At 34.4% G+C, this 21696-nt stretch overlaps 1 protein-coding gene across 2 annotated transcripts in view; it reads right to left on the bottom strand.

Annotated features, from left to right (window-relative positions):
• LOC150099371 (uncharacterized) overlaps window positions 1-21696 on the bottom strand; it is a 222429-nt gene that overhangs the window by 3799 nt on the left and 196934 nt on the right. For both annotated transcript variants that reach the window (XM_090403581.1, XM_090403582.1), the window contains 2 exons: window positions 12145-13157; window positions 3113-3136 (listed from right to left, as the gene is read on the bottom strand). In XM_090403581.1, the coding sequence (XP_090259707.1) occupies window positions 3113-3136; window positions 12145-13157 (1037 nt within the window). The remainder of the gene's footprint in view (window positions 1-3112; window positions 3137-12144; window positions 13158-21696) is intronic.

Here is a 21696-nt window from a genome sequence, read left to right as displayed (position 1 = left end):
ACTCAATGCCCACACTGACCTTTCACCAGGAAGTGATCAGAAAAATCCTTTCCAAATTAGATACCAAAAATTCCTCTGGCTCTGATGACTCTCTTCCAAAAATTGTGCTTCAGAGTTGGTCCCTACTGGCAATTACCCTACACCCTGGAAATAAGCTTATGTCCAACCTATTCCCAAGAAGGGTGACAGATCCTCACCATCAAATATTGCCCAGTCACTCTCATTTCAGTCCTCTCCAGAGTAATGGAGAAAACCATTAATCAACACCCAATTATTACACTGCCTTGAAGGTATTCAACTCATAAGCAACCACCAATATGGATTCTGCCAATGGCATTCGATAGGGGGATCTGCTCACCTGTGCCACACACCTCTGGATAACTCTCATTGTAAAGTTTGGCAAATCACAAGTGGTTGCAGTTGACCACTAATCCAATACACAGCTTTGCCAATGACAGTACACTACAGTTCTTCTCATTTGACAAACCTTGCACCAAAACAACCACAGCTCACAGAGCAACAACTTCTGCAAACTTAAATTTTGATCTCCAAACCATTCTTTGATGGGGCTCGGATAACCATGTCAATTTAAATACCTGCAAAATACAGTTCTGTCCTATTTCCCACAAAAAAAGAACCATATTCTCTCAGCCTTACCTTTGAAAACACCCAAATCTCTAGGCAACATAAGATTTCTCTCCTTGGGATTACCTTAACATCAAGGCATAAGCACATTACACTTATTGCCTCTTTGGCATCCAAAATTAGGATTCTTCCTTCACTCAAGGCATTATTTTATCTCCAAACAGCTATTAACTATGCACACATCTGCCCATCCTTTGAGTACTGCTTGCACATCTGGAGAGGTGTCCCCAAATGTGTAAAAATATGTGACACAATACAGAAGAGAGCAATGAGATTGATTAATGACTCATTTCTTATTGACTCACTCCAACCACTCTCACACACACAGAGATAGAGTCAATAATTTCCCTACCAAGTCCATTGAAATGTGCAGCTACCACCAAACATCCCTTCACATCCCAATTCCTACTTCTTGAACAAGTTTACCTTCTTCTTCCCCATTCGTTCTTACTGCTGCTATATTCTGGAACAGCCACCCTTCCCATGTGTTTACCAAGAAATAGAATGCAGAGGTGTTCAAATCTAATGTGAACATGTTCCTTCTTTCCCAAATCTATTCCCATACATGGTGTTATAGGCCATTTACTACTATTTATTCAGTTAGGCCCATACATGAGAGTGTATGGGCCCAATGAATAAATTTATGTGGAATAAGAGAGAAATTAGTCAAAACACTAAATGAGCTGTATACAAGACAGTGTTCAAACCAATTTTAATTTATGGATCTGAGAGCTGGGCGAGAAATAAAATACTTGATCAAATACTGGAGACCACAGATATGAAAGTTCTGAGAAAGGTTAGGTGAATGAACAGATGGCATCAATGGCAGTATCATGCTAAAAATGAGGATATCAGGAAAGAGCTTGACATTGTTAGTATTCAGAAACGTGGTAGCAGAGCTAATCTCAGGTCTGTCTTATGGCCACTTAAACAGAATGAGAAAGGAAGGGTTAGCAAAACAAGTGTTCTTTGCCAGGATGGCAGGAAAAAGATCTAGAGGAAGTTTAAGATCTAGGTGGATTGATACAGTAAGAAGCCTTAGAAGACAGAAATACAAGATCTAATAACAGATTAATTTGGAGGAAAACTGTCGATAGGAAGCTAGCAATGATGTAACTTTTTCATGTAGTAGTAGTATCATAATATCCAGGATCCCTGAGGATACATCAGGAATCTGATGATGATGAATTTTCATCAGTTCTTCAGGGTACACTTAAACAGAATATAATTAAACTTTTTTTCTTTTTAAATTTCAAGAACAGAACATCAAACAAATATTAGAAACATTTCATGTTAAAAATTGAATACACACTATTAAAGAATAATTTTTTTAAACAAGCTCTAAAGCAGAATGCAACCTTGATCAACATGTTTCAAGTACCTATGTGCGTACCATGTAATCTGATTAAAGGCTATCAATATTGTTGTCTGTTATGCAATAAGTAAACCACTGATTTTGATGGCCATAAAGAAGAAAATAAAATTAATCAAATATAATTTTGTGTTTAAACAATTAAACTTTTGTGTTTAAACACCTAATATATCAACATCCTTCCTGTTACAGAATTAGTAGAATAAACCCTGTTGAAAAAAGTCTCATCTGACTGCTAAATAACATAGATAAATGTTTGTTTAGTAACATGTGAACCATAGGTTTCTTTTCAAATCACTCAATATGCTCTGATGATTACAAACGTTCATAAAGTGAATTGCTCGTAAACTGAGATAAAATTATAATGTATTTAAATGAGATTTCCCAAATGACTATTTTCCACCAGCTTCTTCATTTATTTCATTAAATGAAGTAAATGAAGAAGCTGGTTTACTGCTTCTTCATTTACTTGTCAATGTTTACTGCTTGAGTTATAGGAATGTTTTGATTCATCTTGTCAATCCACAGTATTAATAATTTTTTCCTTCTCCCCATTAATTCACTCCTTGAATATGATATTCTCAACACTTTCATATTAATAATTTCTGCATGTGAACGTTTATCTTATCTGTATTGGTTAATATTGTTGAAACTAGAGAGCATTAACTTTAATGCTTTACACACATCATAACATCACACACCTCACCTGATTTGATGCATTGAATCACTTCAATTTTTTCTTCAACGGACTTTTTTAGCTGAGGAAGACATTAGTAAAATTCTCACTTTTTAGCAGCCTTTGCATGATTCACGGTGGGCCAAAATATAAACAGTTTTATAATCTTTACCTGCACCATAGAATATAAAACAAAAGACAATCGCAAATGCTGCATTTATGTTTTTGTCTTTTTTCGCTTTGCTTATGTTTTTGTTTTTTGGAATTTTTGTTGTTGATTTTGAAATTTTCATTGATTTGAATCTTTTCAAATAGAGGAAAAGCAAAATTGAGGCCTTGCTGTATTTTATTATTATCTACAACAAAAGTACTGGTGGGAGAAAAACAATGTATTAAAAAAAACACTTGATAAAACTCACCTGTGATTTTTTCTTTTTCCTTGTCTGAAAAGAAATACAATATTAAATAGTTTAGCAGCAAGTTATTTATTTATTTATTTTTATTAATTATTATTCAACTAATTAAAAATTAGTCTGGAAGAACAATTGCAAATTATGGCTTATACATTCAATGCAAGACATGTTTGTATAATCTGAAAACTGTATAATATTATACAATACTCAAAAAATGTTTCTATTAGAAACTAAATGCAAAAGATTCTCCAATAAAATTACTTTTAGAGTAATCTCACTAATATATATATAATATATAATATTATTATTATTGATTAAATACATGCAAACCATCCATTACTGAACTAGAATGCACACACACTTTTCTTTCTTTCTTCTCTCCCCCCCTTTTTTTTTGAAAGCAAAGTTTCTCATTTAGCTCAAGAAATAATAAAACAAAAAAACAAAAAAAACCCTGAGATATATTAATTAAAAATATTCTGAATATAAGTTGCTTTCTATCAAAGAGAAAAAAAAACAGTCCTAACATAGAGTCAAGAAGTAACTTCATATTTCAGATAGCATTTTGAAGGTGTGAATTTACTAACAATATTGTGAAATCAATACCTGCTGATTTCCAGGGTGCAGTTTACTATGAGAATTCTAGGACTCATTGCAGGAATATGCATGTTTATGCACATTTGTAGCTGTGTCCATCAGAATCAAAGAAACCATTTTGTAAAAGCATTCTTGTATGTTGACATTACTCCTTTTTATAACAATTGAACCTGGAGTTTTTTTTTTTTTTAAATGTATGTACTATATGTACTAATTTATGTTCATTTTAACATAACAATAATTTTAATCATTTTGCTATAAATAAATAAAATAAAATAAAATACTGTTTAAACCAAAACTGAGATAACAAATTTTAGTGTAGATAGTCACTAAATTTTATCCAGCAAGAAAGGAGCTATTACGTTGGTATCATTTACTGTTTTACCACAAAAATCATCTGATGAAACCAAAACTAAGATAATAAACTTTTAGTAATGAACCAAAATTTCATTCAAATCTATCCAATAAATGGAGCTGTTATATATGCTTATTTACATTGTGAAATGCATCTAAAAATGAGTAGCTGTTTGATTAAATTTTTTATAAACAACCTTTACTACCCTTTCTTTGCTAAAAACCTTTCATTCCATTTTTTTTTTTTTTACTAGTCTCAATGGCCTACAATAAAAAAAAATTAAGCATATGTGTTTTACCAATTCACAACATGTTTTGGATTTGAGACATCACTAAGACATCTATGGTGATCTCAGTGCACACATCTTCCCTTTTGTATTAGACTCAATGGCCTGTCATGGGTAACTTAGCTTCTTATAAACCTAGGTACTGCTATGATAGGAAAAGTAATCCTGTATACATTGTTTGCTGCAGCTGGAAACTGCATGTATTCTTTAGGTTGAAGTAACCTAAAGTAACCTAAAGATGAGACTAGCTAACTTGCCTTCAGTGAGAAGCCGCCTGATAAATGTTCCTCACATCCTACATTGGATCTGAAACTGAATCTTTTCCAACCAAAGGGATTCGTCTATACTGACTGAACTACAGAGACTACTCTGTCAAGGGTTGCTTCTCAGATGGAAGTTATTTTGGGCAACTAAATTTTTTTAAACATATACATATGCTATTGATACATTTTGCAATGACCTAAGTAAACACAAAACAGCACTGAAGAAAGTTGATAATTGTTTAAAGTTCCAATTCTTATTTGACAAAAAAACTTTCAAAATCAGAACAAAAAAAAAATTATGATTTCAATTTTAATATATTTACAAAGATTTCCTTCAATTGAAGAGAGTGAGGCATAAAAAACTTTTACATTTTTATATATTAGCAAATAGAACATAATGACATTGATACCTCGGTTGTTTATGCTAAGGGTATGATAAGCTAGCAACATTTTGTTGCTTATCATACTCAGAAACATTAATATTCCAACCAGTTTAGAGATCATTTTGGTTTACTAGTATACTGTGTGCATCTGGAACAGATTAGAAATCCTCAAGTTCAAAAATAGAAGTTTCAGTCAAATAAAACAATTTGCTTAAAAAAAAATATATATATATATATATATATGAAATATATATATTTCAATGATAAATCTTTAACTCATAAAATGGTTGGCAAAGAACTGAACATTCTTCAGTTATCTTGCTAAAAATATGTTCATGAAATCTTTCAAGGTGTCATCCTTACAAAATGCAACAATAAAATCAGAAATTTGGCTCTAGCATGTTGACAAGAGTTTTACAGTTGATGGAGAGATATAGGTTACTCATCACCCATCATCACTCAGCTGTCATAGGATCTACAGCTGAGGTAATGTAATTCAAGAGATCAGAAATAAAACATATTAACTAGTTCAAGGTTAGTCTATTAATATAAGTCTTATTTTGGATCTCTGGAATTATATTATCTCAACTCTAGACCCTCAACTTTCCAATATAGTTCTCATGTGGCTAAACACTATGCAACATTCATCTAATAAACAACTGACATTTCGATAGTAAATTCAATGGCCTTGTCACTAAGCCAAAAGCACCTCATAACTATTTCAGAAAATTGGGTAGTAAATATCACTGGATGCCCTTTAACTGAAAGTGAAATCCTTTCTTTCAAAAGGACATAATTTCTCCATAGCTTCTAAAAGGATAGCTTATTTAGATTTCCTTTTCATTAAATGAACTTATTCACTTTATCTAGTGAATAAGTGAGAATGCTAATAAACTTTATTTGGAAATTTCATCCATTCTATTGAAATTCAAGATTCCACCTACAAGCATCTCTTTAGATAAAATGAAAGCATTACAATCCTTAAGATGCAGTAGTAATCTCATTATTACTAAGTGTGACAGGGGGGAAGCTATAGTTGTCATGGATTCTGTCAATTATAAAAGAAAAATTGCTCTTTTATAACATGATTGATCAATGTACCAAGAACTAGATTACAATCTCACTAACAGACAACTCAGAAAACTGAACTCATTACCAGATGAAGTTGTAAGCCTCAATGGAGACACCATAGAAAAGCTAATTTCTAAAACCCCTAGGTGCTATGATTTACCAAAAATTTGTCCAATTGTTGACTGCATAGATTCACCTACTTACTGAATAGCCAAATTTTTAGCATACCTATTGAAAGCTCAGATTGCTAATTCTTACTCATTCATAAAAAATTCTTCTGGTTTTCTAGATAAAGCAAAAAATGTTTGTCTACAGCCTATTGATATAATGGTTAACTCTGATAAAGAATCTCTCTTCACAAATATTCCTCTTGAGGATAAACTACATATACTTTCAGAAGCATTTAATTAGAATATAGCAAAATTATTTGACTTTGTTATGCACTCCAGATATTTTATTTGTTCAAAATAAGTTTTTCAGTCAAGTTGAAGAACCTGCAATGGGAAGTTCACTCTCATTTGCTATCCTTTATTCAGAACATTTAGAAGACAACCTTTTCTCGTTCATACACCCCAGCCTTCATTTTGAGTTTGTTATATAGAAAATTTGCTATCTTGTCTTTTTGCTATCTGGCCCCATAATGAAGAAACATGCCTACTTTTTTCTTTTTTTTTTTTATCTCATATAAACAATCTACATCCACGAATTAAATTTATTATAGAAATGGAAAAATACAACAACAAATTATCCTTTTTAGATATTCTACTCCTTCACTCATCATTAGTTTAAAAAAAAAAAAAAAAAAAATCAGCTAACGCCTTTTTATTCCTGTATACGGGAGTAGGCGAGGCCATTTAGCCCTATCTAACTTTTGGAGACTGAGTGGGCAGTTCAATCTCCACTGGTACCCAATCAGAGATAGATGGCCCAAGGCTATCACTAATTAAGTGGTGCGCAGTGAAGAGAGACGGCTCAAATGTGCCGCCATCTCATGGTCCCTAACACAATATATTTAATGTCTGAAAAAATAATGTGGATTCCACGGTCGATTTTCTTGAGTTTACAGGATGAAAAACCCGAGTTTCAGGGAGGAAAAACCCGCTTGTCCATGCCAGAGGTCGACTAACTTGGGAACTGGTCGAAAAAAGGCTTAGAAAAATTTCCTCTAGTCGCCGACCAGACTCGAAACCAAGTCTTCCTTCGTGCAGCCAAGCGCCGTGGTGTGCAAACTCCACATCCACTGAGCTACACAGGCTCATCATTAATTGAATTAATTATTCAGTTTATCAAAAACCTACTTTCACTGGACATTACATTCAACAGCAATCAGATCAGCATTTATCACAGACGACTGGAATTATAAAAACTTATGGCGACGTGCTCATACTATTACAGTAGGAACTCTTAAACATCAAATAACATATGCAACTCAATGGCTACTCAGAAGAACCAACCAATAGCTTTTTTAATTACTATAATCCTAGCTCAAATAACAAGGAAATGATACATAGAGATCCAATACTATACATTTCTGACATATCAGAACCCATTTCCAGAATTCTTAAGAAATACAATTTATTGGCTCCTTTTCTTTCTATCAACAAATTATCAGTATAGTTTCCATCTTTCAAAGATAAATGGCCCCTTCTAGTTTTCTATTTTCATTGTCTTTGTCTTGTTATTGCTGACCTTCATACCATATCTATTACAACAGTTATTCAATTTAGTCAGGAAATCCCGCATACTTCTACCAGATTTATTTAGAAGGATAACGACATCTGCATAAAGTAAAGAGCTGAGATTAACATCTCCAATTTTGATATCAGGCTTAATACCACTTTCCTTCATAATGTGATCCATATAGATAACGAATAACAGAGGAGATAATGTACATCCTTGTCTGACACTAGATTTAACATTAAAAAATCTTCCTGTACTTTCTTCAATTCTAATTGCTGACTTACAACTCAAATAAAGACTAAGCATTGCTTGATATAATGCCCCACTGACACTATATAACTGTAGCGTATTGAATAGCTTCTCTCTTGGCACCTTGTCATATGCCTTTTCCAGATCTACAAAACTTAAATACAGATCTTTGTTATATTTTCACGATTTCTTAACTATCTGTCTTAAAGTGAAAATCTGATCGTGACCTTCTATTTGCCCATAATCCAGTTGTTCTTCACCAGGCTGCCCTTCCACATTCCTTAACCATTTCTCAAGTATACTTGCATAAATCTTACCAGGAACACTCAGTAGGGAAATACCTCTGTAATTCTCACAATCAGTTTTATTTCCCTTTTATATATGGGTACTATGAGAGCTCTACTCCAATCATCTGGAATTCATCTCTCTGTCCAGGCCTTCTGAACTATGCAGTGCAGCCACTGTAAGACTTTTACACTTCCACACTTGAGCATTTGTGGTCAAATATCATCTACTCCAGCTGCCTTTCCACACTTCAGACTTTTGATGACCTTTTTCCACCTCAAGTATGGATATGTATTTCCTGTCTACATCCTGTTGAGCATTTTTTGCCACTGTGCTGTCACTGATTGTTTCATTTAGCACTTTTTTAAAGTAATTACTAAATACATCAAGAATATCTTTTTCAGTTTTCATGTCACCTTTATCATCTCTAACTCCTTTTACAGCACTCTTTCCTCCATTCCTAAGCTTCTTCAACAACCTCCAAGATATCTTGCTACCTTCTTGATATTATTTTCTATGTTTTTACCAAAAGTCTTCCCATGACTTTTGTTTAGCTAGTTTTACACAGTGTTTAGCTATCTTACATTTGTTTCTGTATTCTCTAAGAGCACAAGCTGACTTATTTGCCAGGAACTTTTGATATGCTTTCTTCTTTTCCTTCACTGCCTCTTTAACTTCCTATGGAACACCATGGAGTTCTAATTTTTCTATTCTTGCAGACAACCTCACCACATGCCTCTCTGATTGAATCAATGAACATTTTTTTTAAATAACTTTCCATGGTTTGGTCCTTGTTTTCAAACTCTTTTATGTTTTCTCTAATAATATTTCTATATGAGTTGACAGTTCACCCATCTAAAAGCTGCTCTCCTTTGATTCTTTTTAAAAACTTCTTTCATATTTTTGTTTTCAATATAATATTTCATTTTATTCTACTCAAAACTAAATGGTGGTCACACTTCCTATTTCAAATCTCCTGTATTTTGTTCTCTCCATGTAAATTTGTGCACATTTGTATGCTGGTGCTTGTTATTAGTAATGATGGGTGCATGTCCTGGGAGAAATCCAATAGGAACTTTCCATTATTATTAGCTTTGTTCTTTTCTCCATATTTTACCAAACCATGTCTGATATTCATTTCCTACTTTGATGTTTAGATCGCCAACAAGGACCAACTTTCCCATTTTCTTTACATTAGATGCCTTCTCTAGTGACTCAAAAAATTCTTCCACTTTTTCCTTAGTAGAACCTTCTATGGAACAAATAATTCTTGTTGTCTAATTCTCCATTTTTTTAAAATTTTTTTATATTTGCCATAACACTCTACTTGATATTGTCTGCCACAATGAAGAACAGTATCCTCTTGTCTAGTATTGAATGCTACAGCTACTCCTTTTCTCTGACCATTATTGCCTGAATATATTATACAGTTTATTATTGTTAGTATGTTAACAGTGGAACAAAATAAATTGCAATAAAAGAATTAATTTTAAAAGCAAAAACACTACAGTGCAAATAGGACAGCAGATAGCCAGTAAATTCCTAATTTAAAATAATGATTAAAATAAAATAAAAAATAAATTAATATAATAGGGTAATAATAAGGACTTTACATAGACTGATACAGTAATATTTTATTTAAAGAGGATAACCGAAGGCCATCAGATCTGTTTAAAGTTTGGTTGATGTGGAAAGGCCTCACAGCACTCCTTGTATAACCATTCTGTAAGGAATCTATTTTTATGTAAGAGTTTAATTTTCTTTCAAAGATGGCATGTTCTGCTAGACTAGACTGCTCAAGTTCAAAATATTAGATATATGATTTATGCTCCTCATGATGGATGGCTGCAGATCTGCCAGACTACCCAAAGAGCAGGAGATCTTGTAGAAACTTAGAAAGTTGAGTGGAGAAAGCTTGTTGTTAGGTAAGGAAAGGAAGGTAGAAATCTTCCTGACAGGACAAAAAGATACTGCAATATTAAGAGGTTACTTCAATAATATGTTCAGAAATTCCTTTCATATACAGGGGTAGAATCCAAGACATATTTTCAGGAGATCTTGAGACTGGTGACATAAAGGATAGCTGTGAGGCCTTTCTGCACTGACCAAACTGAAAAAGATCTGATGGCTTTTGGCTATCTCCTTTATGGGAAATATTATTGTATCACTCTTATGTAAATTCCTGATTATTATCTTATTATGTTAATTTATTTTTATTTAACTTTAATTTTTTTTTTTTTAAATTAAGAATTTAAAAAAGCTTTAAAAATTTAAAGCCCTACCGGTCTTAATGTATGGAAGCGAAATCTGGACAATAAAACAAAAAGACAAACAAAGATTAACAACAGCAGAAATGAAGTTTATGAGAAAAACTGCAAAGTATACCCTGTTTGATCACAAAAGAAACGAAGATATTATGAAAGAATTAAACCAAGAACCAGTAATTGAAAAAATTAAAAAATATAAACATAAATGGATGGAACACATTCAAAGAATGAAAACAGAAAGATTACCAAAACAAGCCTTAAAGTACAAGCCATTAGGAAAAAGAAAACCAGGACGTCCTCTTAAATGATTCAACGATGACTTCTAAGGCCGGAACAGGCCATACTAGGCCTAAATCCTTGATACGTATGATGATGATGATGATATCTCCTTTATGGGAAATATTATTGTATCACTCTTATGTAAATTCCTGATTATTATCTTATTATGTTAATTTATTTTTATTTAACTTTAATTTTTTTTTTTTAAATTAAGAATTTACTGACCATCTGCTGTCATACTTGAGCTGGAGTGGCACTTTTAAAATTAATTCTTTTATTGTATTTTATTTTGTGTTCCATTGTTCATCATCATCATCATCATACGTATCAAGGATTTAGGCCTAGTATGGCCTGTTCCGGCCTTAGAAGTCATCGTTGAATCATTTAAGAGGACGTCCTGGTTTTCTTTTTCCTAATGGCTTGTACTTTAAGGCTTGTTTTGGTAATCTTTCTGTTTTCATTCTTTGAATGTGTTCCATCCATTTATGTTTATATTTTTTAATTTTTTCAATTACTGGTTCTTGGTTTAATTCTTTCATAATATCTTCGTTTCTTTTGTGATCAAACAGGGTATACTTTGCAGTTTTTCTCATAAACTTCATTTCTGCTGTTGTTAATCTTTGTTTGTCTTTTTGTTTTATTGTCCAGATTTCGCTTCCATACATTAAGATCGGTAGGGCTAATGTATTGTATACTTTTAGCCTGGTTTGTTTTTGAACTAGGTTTGGTTTAAATATAGAGTTCATTACTCCTGTTATTTTTAAATATTTTGCAATTTTTATGTTTATATCTTTTTCATTTTCATAAGTGATCATACATCCTAGGTAGTTAAATGAATTCACCTGTTCTAAGATCTTGTTATCTAATACTATTTTAGTTCTTGCTGGGTCTTGTCCTTTAAAGGCCATAGTTTTTGATTTTTCCATTGTTCCATTGTTAACATACTGAAAATGCTTTGATACTTGGGTCAAAATTTACATCTAATAAATTTACTTTCACTTGAGTTTCTGTTTATTATTATCATCAATTATTCCTTACTATTACCCATAAAGGTCCATATGGATGAAATTATATCAATTAATTTATACTTTCTATTCATATTATTTAGATGGTATTTAAATGTTCTTTCAATTAGCATTTTGCATCCACTTAATTGCTGACATGTAAAATATATCAAGGTTAATAAGAGGATCAATACTGGTAATATTCTAGTACATTTAAGTAAAAAATAAATTTAGATAATAAGAAATTTCACTTATAAATAAAAAGTACTTACTTTATATTTAAATATCACTCTGCCTGGTGACAAATAAAATAACTCACCTGAATATCACCTTCTGCTTTCCTTTTCCTACTACTGTCATTTGACGAAGAATCTTTTGAACTTTCTTGTACATCACTAATTTCTTGAACTGGTGCACAAGGAGACTGTCCATCAACTACAGTTTCACTTTCCTTCTGATTACAAACATTTTCATTTTCTATTTTTTCATTATCACAAACACTTGGAATGCTACTGGCCAGAGAAACCAATGTTTCTGCTATTTCATTGTCATTTGCAATACCAGGTGAGGATTTCCTACCAATAATAGAAACTTTTGTCGTTGATAATGTTATCGCACAAGAATTACCAAGAGTAGAGGAATTATAACATATCGCGTGATCTGATGTTGAGGTAGATTCAACTGTCTGAGAAATCTCACCATTCACTTTTGGCATAATGGGACCATTTTTAATTGCTATATGTGAAGTGCTATTATTTGTAGCTTTATTACAACACTGAAAACACTGTGGTTTACACTTTCTATTTCTATTTCCTTTCTTAATTTCTATGTTCTGCTTTAAAGTGGTGCCAACTTTTTCTCGTCCATCATCATTTTCTTGACTTTCACATGAAGATGGATTTTGATTATCTGATGATACTACTTTCTTTTTTGTTTCTATAACATCAATATGTGCATCTTGCCCAAAGTCTAAAACACGAACATGACTCCTTTCTACTCTATTTTTGCCAACTAACAGGTGTGCAGTATTAATTAAGGATTTAAGCTGAGGACTATGACTACTATTTGATTCTTTGAATGTAATTAACTGTACTGTAGAAGCATTACTGTGTTCACTACTAACGGATTTCACCATCTCATGTAAACGAACTTCATTAGGCACTGAAGAAGAGACATGATTCTGGGCTGAAAGTGGTACATGAAGATTTCTCTCTCTTATATTTCTTATTGCAGCTCTTCTTGATCGTCGTTTTGGTCTGGGAACTTTCATTGCTTGTGCGTTTCTTCCCTTTGTCGATGTTGTTTGATTTGTCATCTGGAGTGCCTTGTCAACTTAAAAAAAAGAATGCAAATCAGTAACAGTGTAAGCTAAAGGTATACTACTTTAAAGAAAGTAACTAGCATTTCACAATTTTGTCTGTATTAAAAAAAAAAAAAAAGGATGATGTGAGGAGTAAAACTAGAATATGAACCACTAATTTAGGACTTATTGCTTAATGTCCAGTTACTGTTCTTCTTACAGGGTGTCATTAATAAAATATTTGGATGCTGAATAAATGGAATAAGCCTTATCTGGAAATGATGACCAAATATTTTATGCTGATTAAAATCTGATTATTAACTATTGGCACAATATAATTAAAAATCATCTATCATTTATTTTAATTAAAAATTACATTGTACTAATGCTAAATGTATGTGATTATATGTAATTATACAACCAGATGGCCTGGTTGGCCAAGTGGTTAGCATATCCACTCTCCAGCCAAAAGGCTGCAGGCTCAAATCCTGCCATGGGCATGGATGTTTATGATTGTGTGTGAAAATACTAGTGGAAGTGGTGGGCAGTAAATGGCGTTGGTATAGATGACGCGGTGGAGATGGAGAGTTGTAGAGCAAGTGCCCTCCCTTGACAAGTCTTTGGACTCCCCTGGAGGTGTAACGTGATAATATTATTCAATATGTTTCTTTCTCTCATACTACATTCATAAACAGCTGCACCATAGTGGCATTCAATCTCACAGCCTATATGTTGGAAATCTTTCTTATTGAACGTGTTTCCTGATTGGATGAAAAATGTTGCTACTTTCAAGACCAGTTATTTCCCTTTTACTTAAAAAGCAATTATAAATGTTTTTTTTTTTCATAATACAAAGGCAACTGAAAACACAGCCCCCCCCCAAAAAAAGTGAGATACTGTCGAAAGAATATTGGTGTTGATACCAAGAGCCCTATACTATACTCAAGCAGAGCAATTATTATTACTATCATCATTATTTTTGTTCCTGGAGAAAGGCACTAAGTTAATAATAACACTCAATGGTCAAAATATTAGAGATAACCCTGTTCCAAATAAAATCTGGTAGTAACTAACTGCCTTAAAGTGATTTTACATGGCAGGTGTTTTTTGTCGCTCAATAATGGAAGCCAGCAGTGGTTTGAAAAAATAGTTTCATGTTTGATCTCCAGAAGAGAGTTTCTAGATTTCAATTGTCTGAAGAGTGCAACCAGACAGGATTGCAAATGAGTGTATCTGAATGCTGTATATTATTAGACCAGTGCTGAATGCTATATATTATTAGAGGCAGTGGAATGATAATCAAGCATATTTTTTCTGACACGCTTAGGTCCCTTCAATAGTAGTATAGCAGAGGAAGATAAAGTTGTGTTATATCATAACTGCATGACCATTACCTTAATGGACCGTCTCTCTTTCCCCAGTTTGAGCATCACTAGGATGTTGTGGAACAAGATATTAATGACAGGGACTCACTGATGGAACCGCAAGACTTCATCATGTTTGTGGAATGTTTCTGAAACCTCATAGGAATGAGGGTCTAGTGTATCAGCACTTCTGAAGGATCCATCCATATGTTCACTGGGCAACCACAGATGCTATATGGTCACTCTGATGCTTAATGATGTGCCACACCAGGTCTCGCCATGTAGTCCTGTTGTATGCTTTTCTGGAGGCTTCAGCTCTCTGAAGATCAGTCATTCCACACACCACCCATCCATCTCATTGACAGTCTACCTCTTCCTCTTTTTCCAGAAACTTTACTTTCTATTACTGTTCTGAGAAGTCCCCCCCTTCCATTCTTTCAATGTGTCCAAATATTTTGACTTTCTTTTGTCAACATCCTTAAGGAGCCTTAAAGTTCTACTGATCTTTTCTAACACCCATTCATTTGTATGCCTTTCAGTATATGATATCCTCAACAGCCTTCGGTAACACCACATCTCAAAAGCAGCTATCCTTTTCTCATCTGACTTCTTTAGGTTCCAAGTCTCACATCCATAAGTCGCTGTCGGAAAAACAACTGCATCCAAAATCCTCAACTTTGTTCCATTGGAAACAGATCCATCCTTCCAGATTTTAGACAAGTCTCTGACTGCTGTTTTAGCCATTCCTAATATTCTTCTGAACAGCAATGCTTCACATTAATAATGTATCCCAGGTACTCAAACTTGCTGACTTCCTCAATTCTTTCTCCATTAAGGTAGTACACTTGTTTCTCAAAAGCTTCCCTGTTTGTATTTCCTTTGAGAACCATAATCTTTGTCTTGCTTGGATTGAGTTGAAGTCCTCTGTTATTACTAATCTTGTTAACATTGTCAAGAATTTGTCCTAGTTCTTCCCTGTCATTACAAAGGAGTACTGTATCATCAGTATACCTCAGATTACTGATCAATCTACCTCCTATCCTAATTCCTGTCTTGAGCTTATCCAATGCTTCACACACAATGTCCTCTGCATATATACTAAACAAGTGAGGAGACAGTAAACATCCTTGCCTAACTCCTTTTCCAATGAAAGCCAATCAGTCAATCTAACACCTGTTCTCACCGTGGCTTCTTGCTCCCTATACAAGTTGGCTATCAACCTTATAATGTATTGAGGAAAACCCATTCTTTTCATTACTTTCCACAGTTTCACATGCTGAACACAGTCAAAAGCTTTAGAGTAGTCTAAGAAACACATTACTCCAGAGAGAGTCAGAATTCTTTATATTTTCTATGATCTGTCTAAGGCAAAGGATCTGATCTCTGGGGCCCTTATCTTTCCTAAAACCTGCTTGTTCCTCGGGCATCTCTGTCTCAACTTTAGCCTCAGTCCTATTTAGCATGATCTTCAATAAAATTTTGTTTGCATGAGATATTAAACTAATAGTTCTATAGTTCTTGCAAGCCTTCATATCTCACCTCTTATGTAGTAGTGGTATGAAAATCGGTTTCTTCCGATCTCTAAGCCATGATCCTATTTCCCATATCCTTGTAATCAATCTATGAAACACTCTTATCCCTCTATCCCCTGTGGCCGTAATTAACTCTGCTGGGATTCCATCTGCACCTGGGGCCTTATTACTGCTAAGCTGCTTAACTGCTCTTTCAACTTCATGCCTAAGTGGAGGAGGTTATAAATCAGAATCTTCCTGGTGAGAGGGCTCCTCCAAATTTTCTTTATCCACTGTACTGTACAGTTCCTCACAGTATTCTTTCCATCCATATTTGATTTCCAATTCTTCTGTTAGTAATGCTCCATTCCCATCTGTGATAACGTTTAATCTGTGCTTAAACTAGTGCTTTAGGTCACAAACTAAATAAAACATCCTTTTATAATTGTGTCTTCTCATCTGGAACTCTATCTCTTCACATTTATTAGTATAGAACTTTTCATTGTCCTGACTGATGGCTCTTCTGACTTCTCTATGTAATCTCTTATATTCTTCAGTCCCTGTGTCTCTTTGTTTTTCCAATTAGTTCCCATGTTGAATCTGATATACATGGGTCTCTTGGTCTTCTTATTGGGCTGAAATACTTCTTGGCTGTAGCCTGTATTATCACCTTGACTCCTTCCCAAAGCATTTCTGGTGAGTTCTCCTCACTGGTCTCCAAAAAATCATACAATTGAGTTGATGTTTCTTCTGTGAATCCACTAGGAATCTCTCTAATATCCAATCTAGTGGGATGTGCCTGACCTGGAAGCTTTCGGAGCTTTAGTCTTACTTTGGCTCTTACTAGCTGATGGTCTGTACCACAATCTGCTCCAGGACAAGTATTCACATCAGAGATGCTTGTCGTCCACCTCTGGAGAGACTGGATGTAATCAATGGTGCCTTGACCAATCAATGTTAGATATCCAAGTCTGTCATGGGTGTTTCTGAAAGCAGGTAATGGTAATAATCTGTTAGCATGGGCAAATTCCAAGTCTTTCACCATGGGTGTTACGTTCACCCAGACCAAACATGCCACACTGTGGCCTTACTTTCATACTGTTTCCCACTTTTGCATTTAGTAGACAGTCCAAAGCAGTCTGTAAGTTTTCATAGAATTCCTCACTCTCTTCTTCAGGCCTGTCCATGTGAGGTGCATAAACTATCATGATTGACGCATTGGTAGGGCTGAGCCTTAAGTCTAAAGAAAGTATCCTATCATTAATGGGGTTATAACCAAGAAAGCTTTTCATCCATTTCATCTGGTCTCTGTAATTCCCAGGATGTCAAATTTATACCTATCCATCTCTTTACAGACAATCTCAAGAGTACCCATCTGTAGACCCTGAACATTCCATGTGTCTATGTAAAATCCCCTTCTAAGATTAATCTACCTTACTGTGTTGCTTATTCACAATATCACTGACTTCTGTTGGAGACTGTAATATACTTCTTGAACAGGACCCTCTGCCTAAGCTCTGCAGCATTATAATATCATAATATTACGATGCTGCATAATATTAACATCATAATATCATCACTTTACCAGTGATGATAATGTCATCACTGGCAAAGCTGTACACTGCACAAGATTATTATTATTACATGGATATTTTCATGACACCTGAAGACTAATCATGGAAAGCCTACACTAACCATTACTCATACAATGCTGATCATACTTCTCTTAAAACTATTGGGTTGGCAAATAAGTTCGTTCGGTTTTTCAGATTGGAATGAAACACATTTAATATATATAATGCATACTAGTCAGTTATATACTGACCCTCTTTATCAATGACCTCTTGCCATTTGTCCACCAACTTCATTATGCCGTGTTCATAAAACTCCCAAGGTTTACTGGCAAAAAACTGATCCAGGTGTCTTTTGACAGCCTCCTCATTAGCGAAGGTTTTCCAGTTCAGAGAATTCTGCAATGATCGGAATAAGTGGTAATCGGAAGTTCTGGTAAATATGGAGGATGCTGCAAAACATCCCAGCCAAGACATAACAATTTACTCCGAGTTGTTAACAATGTGTGGGGTCTGGCATTGTCGTGGTGAAAGACAACTCCTTTCCAATTTGCCAATTCAAGAAGTTTTGTGCTAATTGCACGGGCCAGTCGTGTTAACTGTGAGCAATAGACAGTCGAATCAATCGCTCTGCCTGACGGTAACACCTCGTAGTGGACAACACCTTTATAATCCCACCACACACAGAGAGCATGATCTTCTTTGGGTGCAATCCCGCTTTTGAGGTTGTTTGCTGAGGTTCGCTCTTGTGCCCCCCATGATCTTTTACATACCACATTATCATACACGACCCATTTTTCATCTCCCGTAATCATCCGCTTCAAAAATGGGTCGTTTTCTTGGCGACATTGCAGCGAATCACAGATGGATATGTGAGCAGTCATATTGGCCTCAGTCAATTCATGCGGCACCCAAACATTGAGTTTTGAAACATATCCCAACTTGTGCAAATGGTTTTCAATAATTGTATGGGATGTGTTCAGTACTGCAGCAATCTTCCGCACTGTTTGTGATGGATTTTTGTCAACAATATCCTTCACAACACTCGAATCAACCTCGGTCGAGCGACCGGCACATCACTGACGTCAAAATCTCCAGAACAGGAATTTGGCAAACCACTTTTGCCATACGCATTCTGTTAAGGCACCATCCCCATATATACACTGCATATTTTTTATGGGCCTCTGCAGCTCGTTTGCCTTTTTTGAAATAAAAAAGCAAAATATGCTGGTAATGTACGTTATTTCCTTCCATTCCTAATATGTTACACACACGCAACTGAAGTAGGCCGAACGAAAATTCACTGAGAGGTTACGTGAAATGTCGCCTTTCAACTGCGCAATAGTGTTGCGTGGTAGTGCAACAATAGTGACAGGCGAAGCGGCGTAAACTTGTACTGACACATAAACCGAACAAACTTATTTGCCAACCCAATAGTTCACTAACAACAAGGCACTGTCACCATTCCATTCATTTACCACTCTCTTAGCAAAAAATTTAGTCCTTATGTCCTTGCTAATCACCATACTCATACACAACTTCCAAAGTTTTTTCCCTCTCTCATCCAGTCATGAAATATTTCTTTGGCATTTCCTCCTCTCGGTACTTGATTTGTCCACCCTTCATCTGGCAGTCTACCAACGTGGCCAACCCATCTCTACTTACATGCTTTACAACACTTCACAATATCATCTACTCCAGTCATCTCTCCAATTCTAGTATTTTTTTATTATTATTATTTTGGTAACACTCATCATAAGAGGCCCACTCAACCAGCAACGTGTCTATTATAATGAGCCTTGAAGTTATGCACACTACCTGCATTCACAATATACACTCCAGCCATGCATCAAATTCCACTCACTAAGAACTCTCCATGTAAAAAGTCTACTCCTCACACACCCTTCTTCCCCACATTTTTATTGGAGCATTCTTTTCTCCAAGGCTTTTTGGCCACGTGCAACCTGTCTTCCTGTTTTTTAGTTGTCACCTATGTCTTACTTCCATACATAAACACTGGAATAATGCATATATTAAAGAATTTTCTTTTTAGACATATAGATAAATCTCCTAACAAGTAATTTTTATATAATCAAAACGCTTTTTTTTTGTATGATTCTTCTACTTATTTCTTTATCTTGTTTTTCCTTAAAACTAACTAGCTGACCAAGGTAAATATCATCCTCCACAATTTCAATATGATTATCTGTTAATTTTAGTTTGGTATGGTCTGAATATGTCATTAGCTTGGTTTCAGTTAGAATAATCTTTAAACCCCCCCCCCCTGCTTTCTCTATCAAGGTCATTTATCATTTTCCAAGCTTCTTTAGTTTTTGCTAAAAGAACAATGTTATTTCCAAAATGTAAGTGATTGAGATTTTTTCCACTGATGCTAATTCCATAGTTTTCCCACGAGACATTTTTAAAGACTTCTAATGTAGCAGAAAACAATTTGGGTGATACAAAATCTCCTTGCCTTATTCCTCTTCCAGTTCCCCTGATATTCTAGTTTTATACTGGCTGTTGAGTTTTGATATACAGTTTTTAATAATCAGATATACTTTGTTGGGATGGCTTATTGTTTCAAGCTACTTATTATTTCTGAATGATATAAAGAATAAGGCTCTTTCAAAATCTACGAACACTAAATATGCAGGAAGATTATATTCATTTGCTTTTTCTATTACTTGGTTAATAGTGTGGCTATGATCAATTGTAAAGAATCTTGCGTGTTCATAATCACCATATAAAAACTATTAATGCTAAAGAAATCTAAGAAGAGACATTACAAACACAGAAACATCTAGATGACACTTCCTACTTGGGTTCATGAAGATCTGGTATTACTATTATCACTAACAATCTTCTACAGTATTCTATGTATGCAAGTTATTACTTTAGAAATCACTCTATTACAAGCTTTTTTGCATATATCTCGAAAATGTATGTGATAGGTTATAGGAAACTTGCTGATTTCTTTGATGTTTCTTATTCATGACTCATAATAGATCAATCACACTAAGGAAATCCCAAGTCAATGTTTGATGCTATCTCGAAGAGTGAGTGCACTTAATGTATGTTCTGTCTTTTACAGACTCATGGCACTCACTTTCTTACAGGCATTCTGTTTCTGCATTAGGCCGTTTTTATAGGTTTTTCATAAGTGCTGGTCCATCATCAAACTAGCCACCATCACATCTCAACTTCCCTGTAAACATATGCAAACACAAACAGCTGCTAGTCAACATTCATACATAGTCTGAACCTCTAACCTTGGTTGTAAACTACTCAAATCAAAATTTCTCTTCCTCTACCTCTTTCTTTCTATCTTTGCTGTCTGCATGGTCACAAGGAGTGATTTCCAGCTGTTCAAGAAACACATCGACATACACCTTTTTCTTCTAACCAGTTGCCCAGTTAACCATTTGCAACCTCTAACTTTGGCAATTTGGGGATGAGAGGAAATGGAAAAGGGAAACCAGTTTGAAATGCATATATTAAAATTTTCAAGGATATCTGGATAGTTGGACTGCAGAAAAATCAAATTTTACAGATAAATTCAAAGAGGTTGGAGTGATGATCATAATTTGCATAGTCATAAGCACGCTAAATGAAAGAACAAAATGGACAAAAAAATTTTGAACAAGAAATCAAAAAATAAAGAGGAAATGTACTTTTGATATTCTCTGGCACTGAACATGAAATTTCAAATGCAAAAGTACCACCCTTCTGATGGGAGGAATCATGCCAAGTCCACCTCAGATATCTGAACTACAAGTGTAGTTCAGATATCTGAGGTGGACAGTGGCTGGTAGATGAGGTTCTGTTAGAAACTAGATGTTGGTAAGTATTGGTGCAGTGGAAGTGTTTACTTTCTAATGAATTTTTTTCTCCCCTGTTTTTTGGTATTGTGAGTAAGTGAGTTTCTGATCAGCAATGATACTGTAATGTGGAGTACTTGGTGACTTTCATTCGGATACATCACATTTTATTATTATAAGTTGGCTTATATGGCTTATGTATTAAACAATTAAAAAAAAAACAGGAAAGAAATTGGGATAATTAAATGTATTATATTTCTTACTCCTCCCACATTTCATATTCTGATGTGAAATTTAATTTATC

This window comes from Typopeltis vanoorti, chromosome 14, assembly GCF_054136105.1.
Source record: "Typopeltis vanoorti isolate ZY-2024b chromosome 14, IOZ_Tvanoo_1.0, whole genome shotgun sequence".
In the NCBI taxonomy this organism is placed as follows: Eukaryota; Metazoa; Arthropoda; class Arachnida; order Uropygi; family Thelyphonidae; genus Typopeltis; species Typopeltis vanoorti.
The sequence above is the reverse complement of the archived record's forward strand: the minus strand, read 5'-3'. Positions and strand labels throughout refer to the sequence as shown.